This window comes from Furipterus horrens, unplaced genomic scaffold (assembly GCF_987537825.1).
Source record: "Furipterus horrens unplaced genomic scaffold, mFurHor1.1.pri manual_scaffold_10, whole genome shotgun sequence".
In the NCBI taxonomy this organism is placed as follows: Eukaryota; Metazoa; Chordata; class Mammalia; order Chiroptera; family Furipteridae; genus Furipterus; species Furipterus horrens.
In genome coordinates, this window is record NW_028327180.1 from 53,800,089 (window position 1) to 53,813,134 (window position 13,046).

Consider the following 13,046-nt stretch of genomic DNA (forward strand, 5'->3'; position numbering starts at 1 on the left):
CCATGTGGTCACCGTATTCCATGTGGGCAGGAAACTGTAAAATGCAAGGGAAATGAGGTGTCCTAAGGAGGCTCCTAGGGAGGGGATTGTTCTGAAGTGCACAGTTGGAATGAATGCATGACAGCTCTGATTGGCTGCAAGCCTTCTTGGTGCTTTTGCCCAAACGCATGAAACGTCCTCTGAACTTGTCCCTGCAATGAAAGGTGTTGTTGAAGGGCCAAGCGCTGCCCATGGGAATCTCTTCAAGAGCTTAAGTTGCAAAGGCCGATTCTCTCTTGTGTAATGAGCAAAAAGCGGCAGGAGTAGTGATCTGGATATCCCTTTTTTGAGAGGTGGGCAGCCCCAGATGCTGTTCCTGCAGCAAGCAGAGGATCTTAGACTAGGGGAAGGAGTGGTGAATCCCTGAATGGATTTGTGGATTTTATAGAAGTAGCTCTTGTGCCTGGAGCATCTTCTCTGTATCTAATCCAGTACCATGAAATATGAAAGACACAAAAGTCCTGTGTAACCAGGCCCCTCTTTGGGAGGAGTTTCCCTTCTGAGTGGTGGCAGATGATAACACAGGATGACCTCTGATTAAAAACCCAAATTGTGTGGGGAGGAAAAGCTGTTATGGGATGTCAGAGGAAAAAAACAAAACAAAAAGGCATGCAGGCCAGTAGGGAGTCAGCAGTCATTTGTCAGATTGAACCGTGAATGTGGGCTTTGGGTTGCTGTGAAGAAAAAGATAAGTTCTTGTTTCAGGCAGGGACAAACCCTCGGTTGAGCACAGAATTTAGGGGAGAATGTAAGAGTTGGTTGGAACAGAGGGTAGTATTTGGCAGCTAATGGTGACAAAGGTGGACAATTAAGGCAGGGATAGTTTTGGAACATTTTGATTGTCAGGCTTAGGACCTAGGATTTAAGGAAACTTATGGTCTTTGGTCTATGGCAGGGGTCCCCAGCTTCCGGGTTGCGGACCACTACTGGTCTGGGCCTGTTAGGAACCGGGCCATGCAGCAGGAGGTGAGCTTGCATGTAATGTGCTTGAATGATCCCGAAACTATCACCCCCAACCCTAGTCTGTGGAAAAGTTGCCTTCCACGAAACAGGTCTCTGGTGCCAAAAAGGTTGGGGATTGCTGGTCCATGGGGTGTGCACATGTGTATGTACATGTGTATATAGCAGTTCTGGGGCGGTGTTTGTGCCTGGAGTTACCATTGCTGTGTGCTGCCTTTGAGAGCTTCTGCTGACTTTCCTGATGACTAATAATGAGAAGAGATGCAGCGTGGTCATTACCCAACATGTGGTCACATTGCAACCTCACCACTTCCTGTTTCTGTCTGTGCACATTGGTGGTGGAAGGACCTGGATCACTGGGAGGCAGTGAATGGGGACTAGGGGCCATCATGGATGTGAGAGCTATATTTTCTATACAAAACCAGCCATATATTCAGTGGGCAAAATATTTGAGTCAACTAGCAGTCCCATGAAGGAGATGAACTCCAGTGGAGTAGCAGCTGTGCCTGGTGGTAGCCTGTGACAAAGTCTAAGGATGGGGAACTGACTCTGCTTCTGAATTTGGTGTAGTTTCTCCTAACCCACTTCATCAGCTTACCCTTGCTGTGATTCACAGTCTAATTCAGGAGCTCAGTGGTAAATAAATTCCCACATAGTTAGTCCAGGCTTCTGTGCCAAGACTGCAGGAGAACACTGCTTAGGTGGTTCCCGTAAAAAAGAGAGGCCATTTGAAACAGATGTGCTGGAGGTTCGCAGCGCTCCCCTCCCCACCAAGACAGTGGCTGTGGTGCAGGGAAAAGGCTATAGCCACACTGCAGGTACAGGATGCATTGTAGGCTCAGGAAAGAGCAATAAGTGGCCACTGCTGGCAATGATGGGTACAGTGCAGTGGATGCCACGTGCCATATCGTTTAATAAGGAAACTGAGACTAAGGAGGGATGAGCATCTTGCCCAGTGACCCTTTTTAATCACCCCTGGGATCAGTGACTCCCTCGTGCTTATCAGAGCTGCAAGATGGGGGTCATCAGATAAATGGTTAGAACTGAATCACTAAGCTGGTTACTTTTCCCTGGAAGGATGCAGATCACTCATCAAGAGAGTGAGGACAAGACATAAATCTAATTATTTAAAAAAAAACCTTTATTGAGGTCTTATTTATATCCCATAAAATCCACCTGTTTGAAGGATGCAGTTCAATGATTTCTGTCCAGTATTAGGTTGTTTCCATCACCCCCTGAGCTCCCTGTTGAACTCAGTCATCATTCCCACTCCTGCACCAGACAACCAATAACCTGCTCCACTGTCTCTGATAAACTTGCCTATTCTGGACATTGCAAATAGATGGAAGTCTAAACTATATTTTTCATAGGGCTTTCCTTTAGCATAATGATTTGGAAACACATTCATGTTGTAGCATGTGTTCCTATTTCATTCCTTTTCATTGATGAGTAATTCCGTTGTATGGATGTACCATATCCATTTATCCATTCATTCATCAGTTAGTGAATTGTCTTCAGTTTTTGGCTATTGTGAATAATGTTGCTGTATTGGCTGTGACAACAGAGGGCCAAAAACTGAGTGATTTGATTTATATTTTAATTTTTCCATTGTAGTTTACTTTCAGTATTATTTTTATTAAGTTTATTGAGGTGACATTGGTTAATAGGGTAATGTAGGTGTCGAATGAATATTTCTGTGATACGTGACTTGTATAATGCATTGCGTGTCCACAACCTGAAGTGACATCATCTTCTGTCACCATATATGTGGCCCCCTTTCCCTTTACTAACTCCCATCCCCTTTCCTCCCATAACCACCACATTGTTGTCTGTGTCTATGAATTTCAGTTTTATATTCCACATATGAGGGAAATCATATGGTTCTTAACTTTTTCTGTCTGACTTACTTCACTTAGTGTAATATTCTCACAGGTCTATCTATGTTGTTGCAAATGGCAGTATTTCATCTATTCTTATGGCTGAGTAATATTTCATTGAATATATGTACCACATTCTCTTTATCCAGTTCTATATCATAGGACACTTTGGTTGGCTCCATGTCATGGCCACCATGAATAACACTGCAGTGAACATAGGGGTGCATGTATCTTTGCAAATAAATACTTTTGAGTTGTTCAGGTTGATACCTAGGAGAGGGATTGCTGGGTCATATGGTAACTCTATTCTTAATTTTTTGAAAACTGCCAGAGTGTTTTCCATAGTGGCTGTACCAGTCTATATTCCCACCAGCAGTGAATGAGAGTTCCATTTTCTCCAGGACCTTGCCAACACTTGTTATTACCTTTCTTGATAACAGCCATTCTAACAGGTATGAGATGGTATCTCATTGTAGCTTTGATCTGCATTTTTGTAATAGCTAGTGTAGTTGAGCATCTTTTCATATGTCTCTTGGCCATTTCTATGTCTTCTTGGGAGAAGTGTCTCTTCAGATTTCCTGCTCATTTTTTAATTGGATTGTTTGTTTGGTGTTGAGTTGTATGAGTTTTTTAATATATTTTGGATATTAACCCCTTGTAGGAGCTGTTGTTTGCAAATATCATCTCCCATTCAGTTGGTTGTCCTTTTGTTGTGTTGTCAGTTTCTTGTGCTGTGTAGAAGCATTTTAGTTTGCTATAGTTCCATTCATTTATTTTTGCCTTTACTTCCCTTGCCTTTAGGTAATACTGCTTTGAGCATGGCCATTTTTACTATGGTGTTTTTTCCAACCGATGAACATAAAATATGATTTCATTTCATTGTGTCTTTTTCAGTCTCTTTTAATAATGCTCTGTAGTTTTCAGTATCCAGGTCTTTCATATTCTTTGTTAAGTTTATTCCTAGGTATTTTATTCTTTTGGTTGCAATTGCAAAAGAATTACTATTTTTAAAAAATATTTCCTGCAAATTCACCAGCGAATTCTACCAATCATTCAAACAAGATTTTATCTCTCCTTGCAAAAAAATTGAAGAAGAGGTAATACTTTCAAACACATTTTATGAGGCCAACATAACCCTGATACCAAAACCCAGCAAGGATAACACTAGAATAGAAAACTACAGACTAATGTCTCTGATGAATAAGGATGCAAAACTCCCAAACAAAATACTAGCAAATGGAATGCAACATTACATTAAGAAAATAATATATCACCATCAAATGGGGGCTCATTCCTAGGGCACAAGGATGGTTCAACATATGTAATTTGATCAATGCAATAGACCACAAAAGAAAGGATAAAATCCTATGACCTTATCAGTAGATGCAAAAAAAGCATTTGATAAGATACAACATTCATTTATGATCAAACTACACGATAAAATGGGTATAGAAGGAAAATACCTCAACATAATAAAGGCCATGGGTGATAAACCCTCAGCCAGTATCATACTCAGTGGTGAAAACTGAAAGTTTCTCCTTTAAAATCAGGAACAAAATAAGGACGCCCACTCTCACCACTCCTATTCAACATGCCAGTAGTTCTGGAAGTCCTAGCCAAAGCAATCAGGCAAGAGAAAGGAATAAAAGGCATCCAAATTGGGAAGGAAGGAGTATAAGTGTCACTTTTTGTCAATGACATGATTCTGTATATAGAAAACACTGAAGACATCATTTATCTTATTTTGTATTGGTTTCAGGTGTACAGCCTAGTGGTTAGACAATCATATATAGATGTCATTAAAACAATAGAAATGTATTGTCTCAGTATTGGAAGCCAAAAGTCTGAAATCAAGGAGCTGACAGGTTGTACTTCTCCAGCAGCTTCATCCTTTTTAAAATATATATATTTTCTTGATTATGCTGTTACAGTTGTCCCAATTTATCCCCGTTTGCCCCACTCCACCTGGTACCCACTTTCCCTCCAGCAATGTCCCCCTCTTAGTTCAGCTCCGGGGGCCATGCATATAAGTTCTTTGGCTACTCCATTTCCTATACTGTTCTTAACATCCCCTGTCTATTTTGTACCTACCAATTTATACTTCTTAAACCCTGTACCTTTTCCCCCATTTTCCCCCTACCCCCTCCCAACTGATAACCCTCCAAAAGATTTCCATACCTATGATTCTGCTTGTTTGCTTAGTTTGTTTTTTAGATTCAATTGTTAACAGTTGTGAATTTATTGCCATTTTAATGTTCATAGTTTTGATCTTTTTCTTATATAATTCCTTCTAACATTTTGTATAATAATGGCTTGGTGATGATGAACTCCTTTAGCTTTATCTTGTCTGGGAAGCAGTTTATCCGCCTTTCAATTCTAAATGATAGCTTGCTGGATAGAATAATCTAGGTTGTAGGTCCTTGCTTTTTATCACTTTGAATCTTGTTGCCAGTCCCTTCTTGCCTGCAGAGTTTCTTTTTTTTTTAACAGTTTATTGATTTATTTATTTAATTTATTTATTTTTAGAGAGGGGAAAGGAGAAAGAGAGGGAAAGAAACATCACTGTGTGGTTGCCTCTCACGAGCCCCCAGCTGGGGAACTGATGTGCAACCTAGTCATGTACCCTGACTGGGAATCAAACCAGCGACACTTGGTTCGCAGGCTGATGCTCAATCCACTGAGCCACAGCAGCCAGGGCTCAGAGTTTCTTTTGAGAAATCACCTGGTAGTCTTATGGGAACTCTCCTATAGGAAGCATTCTTCTTTTCTCTTGCTGCTTTTAAGATTCTCTCTTTATCTTTAATCTTTGGCGTTTTAATTATGATGTGTCTTTGTGTGGTCCTCTTTGGGCCTAGCTTGTTTGGGACTCTCTGTGCTTCCTGGACTTGTATGTCTATTTCCTTCACCAAATTAGGGAGATTTTCTTTCATTATTTTTTGAAATCAGTTTTCAATTTCTTATTCTTCCTCTTCTCCTTCTGGCACCCTTATGATTTGGATGTCGGTACATTTGAAGATGCCCCAGCGGCTCCTTAGTCTATTCTTGTTTTTTTTTATTTTTTTTTCTTCTTGCTGTTCTGATTGAATGCTTTTTTCTTCCTTATGTTCCGAATTGTTGCTTTGATTCTTGGCTTCACCCCTCCACTGTTGATTCCCTGTGCATTTTTCTTTATTTCATTTAATATGACCTTCATTTCTGCCTGGGTCTTTTTATGCTATTAAGGTAACCAATGAGTTCCTAGAGCATCCTCATCACCATGTTTTGAACTCTGCATCTGATAGGTTGCTTATCTCCATTTAGTTCTTTTTCTGGAGTTTTGTTTTGTTCTTTCATTTGGACCATATTTCTTTGTCTCATCAACTTGGCAGCCTCCCTGTGTGTGTGTTTCTGTGTCTTAAGTAGAGCTGCTTTGACTCCCTGTCTTAGTAGTGTGGCCTATTGTACAAAAGGCACTTGTAAATTGTGTGGGGTGGAGCCTTAGATAATCACCAGTGTGGGGCATCCCGCGTCACTGTTCTGTGGCTCTGTGTGTGGGAGCACTTGCAGAAGGGACAGTGCCATTGCCTGTCCTCTGGAGTTTTGCCCAGGAGGATGCCATCTCCTAGCACTGACCCTATTGCCAGTTACTTCACTTTTTCTCCCCGTATGCCACTGGTGCCCTTCCAGCTTCTGCCCTGGTGCTGGAGTCCAGAGGGAGTGAGTCTGCGTAGGTCCTAAGTCTGTTGTGGGCCCTGTAAGAGGAGTCACCTGTGAATCCTGCCATTTCTTCTGCTGCCCCGACCCCCACTAAGTTTTATAGCCAGAAGTTATAGGGACTTAACTTCCTGGCCCTGGAACTCTGGGCTGGGTGGTTGAGTATGGGACTGGGATCCCCGACTCCAGAGGTATCGCTCCTGATTTTTATCCACCACACGTGGGTGCAGAACCTCCTGTTCTGCATCTCTGCATGCCTCCGTGCCTCCCCACACCTTCTGCATCTCCGCCTCTCCTACCCGTCTGGATGGATGGAGCTTCTTTAAATTCTTGGCTGTAGGACTTCCATGCAGCTCGATTTTATGACATTTCTGGGTGATATTTGTTTTGTAGTCTAGTTGAAATTTTGCTGTAGTTGTGTGAGGAGGCAAGGTCAGTTTACCTACACCTCCATCTTGCAGGTTCATTCCTTGTCCCCTCTGGTTTCTGATGGTTGTGGTCCTTAACTGAGGTCACATGGCTTCCATCTCTGCCCCGGTCTTCATAGCACCGTCTCTTTGTGCCTCTGGGCACTCCCTGTCTTTCTCTTACTGGGCTAAGGAGATAGCATTCAGGGCCTACCTTGATAATCTAGAAAAAGCTCCTCCTCTCCAGATCCTTAACCTGCTTAGTTGTTTTGCCATACCAGCTAACAGTCACAGGTTCCAGAAATGTGATGGGGTATCTTTGAGGGGCTATTTTTCTGCCCATCAGAGCAGCTGTGAATATTCACATAAAGTTTTTACTTAGGCATGTTTTCATTTCTCTTTGCAGGTAACTGGGAGTGGAATTGCTGGGTTGTGTTGTTAATTCATGTTTAACTTTTTAAGAAACTTGCCAGACTGTTTCCTAAAGAGGCTTGTCATTTTACTTTTCTGCTGCAACGCAGGAGGGTTTCCGTTTCCCCACATTCTCGCCAGTTGTCAGCCTTTGTAGTGGGTGTGAGGTGGCAGCTCACTGGTTCTGGTTTGCACGCCCCTGATGGTTAATGCTGTGGAGCAGCAGTCGATGTGCTCAGTAGCCATCAGACATGATTCTTAGTCAAAGGCCCCTTCAAAGCTTTACTTATTGGAGAATTGGATCGTCTTTTACTCCCTGACTTACAGGAGTTAGTCTACTGTGTCACCATCTGGTCCAGCCACTGCTGGTCCTAAGGACTGTGGTGGTTGAAGTCACCTGAAGAGGAAGTGCTGGGACAGCCCAGTTCCCCAGGGTAACTGGAACTGGGGCACAATGGCCCTCCCCACCTTGCATTCTATATGGGACTCACTGTGGCCCTTTGGCTACCAGTCTCTACTGGGGGAGCTGGGAAATGACGTAACCTCTGCCTGTGAGACAATAGCTCAGTGGCGGTGCAGGTTGGTTGTCGTCTGATGGACAAGGGGACTGGCCAGCACAACCCCACATATGTTCTCATCATAGCCTGTTTTTTTCTTTCATAACTCTTATAATAATTTTAGTTAAGTAGTCGTTTCTGCAATAATATATTTAATACCTTTCTTCCCTAGAAGACTATAAGTATCCCCACTGACAGGGACCATACTTGTGAGATTCGTCAACCTATCCCTGGTGTCTAACACAAAATGTGTCCTTAGTAGGCCACCAGCCAGGATTTACGGGGGAGAGAAATGAGGGTCCAGGAGGATGTTCTTTGGTTTTCAGTGGGTGACTCACAAAACCATGAAGTAGAGGGTAATTAGTTGATTAAGTCGTTCGCGAACCACAGAATATGTTGTTGAGTGACGGGTATTGTAACTGTCACTAAAGCCATCTCCCTTTGCTTCTTCTTCCCAGCGATCTATAACTACAATGCCTCTCAAGATGGGGAGCTCTCCCTGCAGATCGGAGACTCAGTTCACATCCTGGAGATGTATGAGGGTGAGTTCGGAGGGCCAGACAGGGCACAGGGGGGAAGGGTTACTTATTAATGAAGCACTTGGGGCCAGCGTCACCACGTGGGCCTCACTTTCTGAAGGGGTGCCGGTGAAAGTCCAGGAAGCCCTCAGGTGATACAGTTTCTCACGGAGGGTGATTTCTTAACAGTCAGCTGAGTACATGAGTGCAAACACACCCAGTCACCAGCATCAAAGTGTGTGGCTGGGGCTCAAGCACTGGTCACAGAACGACCTGACTCGGGGCTGGCTCGGGACAGACACGTGGGGCACTGGGCTGGCGGCGTCTCCAGGGAAGCTCTGCTGATTAAGAGGCTCTTGCTGCTCAATACTGTGTGTTGCCAGGCTAGGGGAGAAATGAGGGGGAGACTAACTGGGGTTGCTGAGGTTCTCGCAGAGAATTAGGTCAGAACTGCAGCTGGTCCAGAAAGCCTTATAGAATTATTTCTTTTAATGACGTCTGGTGAGGGTGGTAGTTCTGGTTAACCAACAAGTGGGGCAGGACTCAGGACTCAGGACTCCCAGTGTGTCTCAAAAGCACAGATAATGTCTGCACCCACCCCACCCTAGACTTCTAGTCCAACTCAAGCTCTCTGTATCCTATCAGGACTCCTGTATCCCCATGTCTGACCCAACCCCCTAGAGCACAGTAAACACCTATCCAGGCCTCTGAAGTTGAGGATCAAAGCAAAGAGCCATATTAGGACCCATTTATTCTCTGAAGGTCGCAGCAGGAACAGGGTGGGCAACTAGGCAGATTGTTCTCATAGATTGAGCATCGCTAGACTGGGAAGTGTGGGTTTGCAGGGTGTGGCCCCAGGTACATGCTTATGATGGTCGAATGCAAGGGTGGTCATTCTAATCTCTCTTCAGCTTCCCAGGACAGGACAGAAAGTGCAGGACAGGGATGAGGAGACCCAGGGACGCAGGGACTGGCTGTAAAGAGCTGTCACCTGCCTGATTGCACAGAAGACTCTGCTATTGCTGCTGCCCACTTTGGTTAGGCAGAGGGCTGGGATTTTGGATCGTCCTCTCTTGCCCACAGCTGAAAGCAGCATGCAGCTCCCAGGGGCAGGGGGGATGGGGGGTGTAGGACAGGGATGGCTGCCTGGACCTTCCTGCTCTACTCTCTTTGCTTCTCTTTTTTTAAAAAATATGCTTTATTGATTATGCTGTTACAGTTGTCCCAATTTCTTTTCCCTTTGTTCCCCTCCACCCAGTGACCCCCTTCCCTCCAGTTGTCCTCCCACCCTTTAGTCCATGCCCATTGGTTCTGCATATAGTTCTTCTCAACATCTTCCTGTCTACTCCACTCCCTCCTACTATGCTTCCTAATTCCTGTACCATCTCCCTCCCTTTCCCCCCTTCCCCCTCCCTGCTGACCTTCCCCCAATATGTTCCCCATACCTATAATTCTTTTCCCTCTCTCATTGCCTATTTAGTCTGCCTTTGTTTTGATTCCCTAGCTTCTGTTGTTGGTTGTTGTGATACACTTTTCATTTTAATGTTCATAGTTTTGATCCTCTTTCTTCTAAATAAGTCCCTTTAACATTTCATATAACAGTGGTTTGGATATGATGAACTCCTTCAGTTTTACTTTGTCCTGGAAGCACTTTCTCTGCCCTTCTATTCTGAATGACAGCTTCGCTGGGTAGAGTAATAGTGGCTGTAGGTTTTTGCTTTGCATTACTTTGAGTATTTCTTGCCAGTCCCTTCTTGCCTGCAGTTTCTTTTGAGAAATCAGCTGATAGTCTTATTGGAACCCCTTTGTACGTAATTTTCTTCTCTCTTGTTGCTTTTAAGAGTCTCTCTTTATCCTTAATTTTTGACACTTTGATTATAATGTGTCTTGGTGTGGTTCTCCCTGGGTCCAGTTGTTTTGGAACTCTTTGTGTTTCCTGGACCTGTAAGTGTATTTCCTTCCCCAAGTTCGGGAAGTGCTGCTTCATTATTTTTCACATAATTTTTCCATTTCTAGTTCTTCTTCACTTTCTGGCAACCCTATGATTTGGATGTTGGCCTGCTTATAGCTGTCCCAGAGGTTTCTGAGCCTCTCCTCATTTTCCTCACTTTTCGTTTCTTCTTTCTGCACTGGTTGATTTTTTCTTTCTTCCCTATGTTCCAATTTGTTGATTTGATACCTGGTTTTCTGTCCCTTACCACTAGTTTCATATGCATTTTTGTTCACTTCAGCAGGACTAGCCTTCATTCCTTCCCCATCCTGTTTAAGATCTGCTGTTAGGTCTGTAAGCATTTTTATAACCAAAGCTCTGAACTGTGCCTCAGAAAGATTTTCTATCTGCTGCTTTGTTAGATTAGATATTTGCTGTCTGGTCAGCTGCGTCACCAGGATCTCTATCATGATCTGTGCCATCCTGAGCATTTGTTTACCTTTGATTCCTGGGTGGGGCTGTCACACCTCCTACGCTATAGGGCGTGGAACCCCGTGCACTTGTCACAACCAGGTGACCCTTCTCACCACACTGTGACATTTTGCGTGGGGTTGGGGGTCCAAGATGGATTTCTGCTGTTCACTCTCTGCTGAGAAACTGGGAGCCTTCTCCTCTATCCCGACACCCTCTGGCCTTCACAGTTCGAGGCAATGGGGTCTGCCTTCCCTGGTGTTGGAATCGTGAGCTGACAGGTTTGGTCTGCAGCTTGGAGTGCTCCCCAGGCACTTCTTGCCTCCCCTTAAATACGGGCATCTGTGCTTATCGTTGTCCCACCACTGTTGCTGCAGCTGCTGCCACCAACACAGCTTGACCTCTCCACCCCAGCTTCACCCCTCCTACCCATCTGGATGAGCACCACTTGTTTATGACTTCATACGTTGGACTTCATGTGGCTTTATTTTCTAGAACTTCTGGTTATTTCTGGTTTTGGGGTAGTTGTATTCCTTCTTAGTTGTGGAAGGAGACGGAGCATGTCAGTCTAGGCCTCCATCTCGACTGGAAGTTTCCACTCTCTTTGCTTTTCTTTCTCACCATCTCAGGTCCAGCCCAACATCAATTCCATGGTGTCCCTAAGTCCCTAAGGGACCATCTGTTTATCTTCGTAGGATGCCTTTGCATGATGAAACCATGGTCCTCACAAACCTCACTTGGTTATACACCCCAGTGTCAGGGGCCTGACTCATCCACTCTGCCACTTTCTGTGAACACATATTTTTCCATGGTACAGGTAAAAGGTGAATGTTTACGTTTTTTTGTTTTAACTCTTCCTTTGGACTTGAAAAGAATGTATATTTTAGAATCCTTAGGTGCAAAGTTCTAGCGATAACTGTTAGATTCTGATTTCTTTGTCATACTGTTTTCAAATTTGCCATGCACTGACTTTTTTCTTTTGTTTCTGGTACTGGGAGACCTGTGTGCAGTCCTCTACCATGACAACTGTGTGTGTCAGTTCCTGGCAACATCTGTTTCTTCTTTACACGTTCTCAGACCTGTTTTTAGGTGCATATGATTTTAGCATTGTTACATGAAACAATTCCCGCTTTTAAGTTCTGTTGGTGAAGCCTTTTGTCATCGTTGTCCATAGGAATCCTTGTTTCCTTAGTCTCTTCTGTCTGAAGTCACGGCCAGCTGGTTGGCAGTGCCCAGGCTTCCTGTCCCTCTGGCCCCACAAAGCCATCATACTGCTGTTCAGTTATTCAGGAACCGTGTTAACGCAGCAGATACTCCAAGAAAAATGCAGCCCAAAATTTGGGTCTTACTTTTCTTTTTAAAAATACTTACTTTTATTTCTTTTATTTTTGAGAGAGGGGAAGGGAGGGAGAGAAAGAGAGAGAGAAACATCTATCAGTTGCCTGTTGCACACACCCCGACCAGGGACCTGGCCCACAACCCAGGCGTGTGCCCTGACCAGGAATCGGACTGGCCACTTTTTCTCGGTGGGAGGATGCCCAACCCACTGCGCCACACCAGTCAGGGCCTGGCCTCGTCTTTCTGAGTTTCGGTGTTTTTCAGATCTTGACCTGGTAATTGTTCACTTTGCGTGTGTGTGTGTGTGTGTGTGTGTGTGTGTGTGTGTGTGTGTGTGTGTGTTAGCTTTTCTAATTGTCCTACTGACTGGGAGGAAAGAGTGGAGAGATGATCTCAAATAAAGTAGGTGATGTCTTCGAAATACATTTTCAAAATGTCCTTCACTTTTAGGTGACCACAGCATATTTTTGAAATAGCTAATGGAAGCACTTTGTCCTCATAAGATTCATATTCATGGCAATTTTAAGTGTGCATACTCTTTCCACTTCACCAGCTAGCTTCCCAGGTGACCCACGAGCATCCCTAAAGCTAGTAGTCCTATGGACAAGCTAAGGTAGTCCCTGAGCTCAGCTGACTATAAACGGAAACAGACATAAAACACACATCCATTTCACATATGTTCCGGAGCTTGGGTTCAAAAGCCACAGTGCCCCTTATGTATGCAACTCACACAGCAGTACGCTTGCTCACGTGCTGGCCCATTGATGCACAGCATAAGAAACACTTACTTTATCAAATGCTGCACCATTTCTTTAAATCCTCATGCAAGGATACATTTACTGATT

At 44.0% G+C, this 13,046-nt stretch overlaps 1 protein-coding gene across 2 annotated transcripts in view; it reads left to right on the forward strand.

Annotated features, from left to right (window-relative positions):
- The window catches only part of DOCK5 (dedicator of cytokinesis 5), a 191,165-nt gene that overhangs the window by 44,770 nt on the left and 133,349 nt on the right, over nucleotides 1-13,046 (forward strand). For both annotated transcript variants that reach the window (XM_090290277.1, XM_090290278.1), the window contains exon 2: nucleotides 8,403-8,486. In XM_090290277.1, the coding sequence (XP_090146403.1) occupies nucleotides 8,403-8,486 (84 nt within the window). The remainder of the gene's footprint in view (nucleotides 1-8,402; nucleotides 8,487-13,046) is intronic.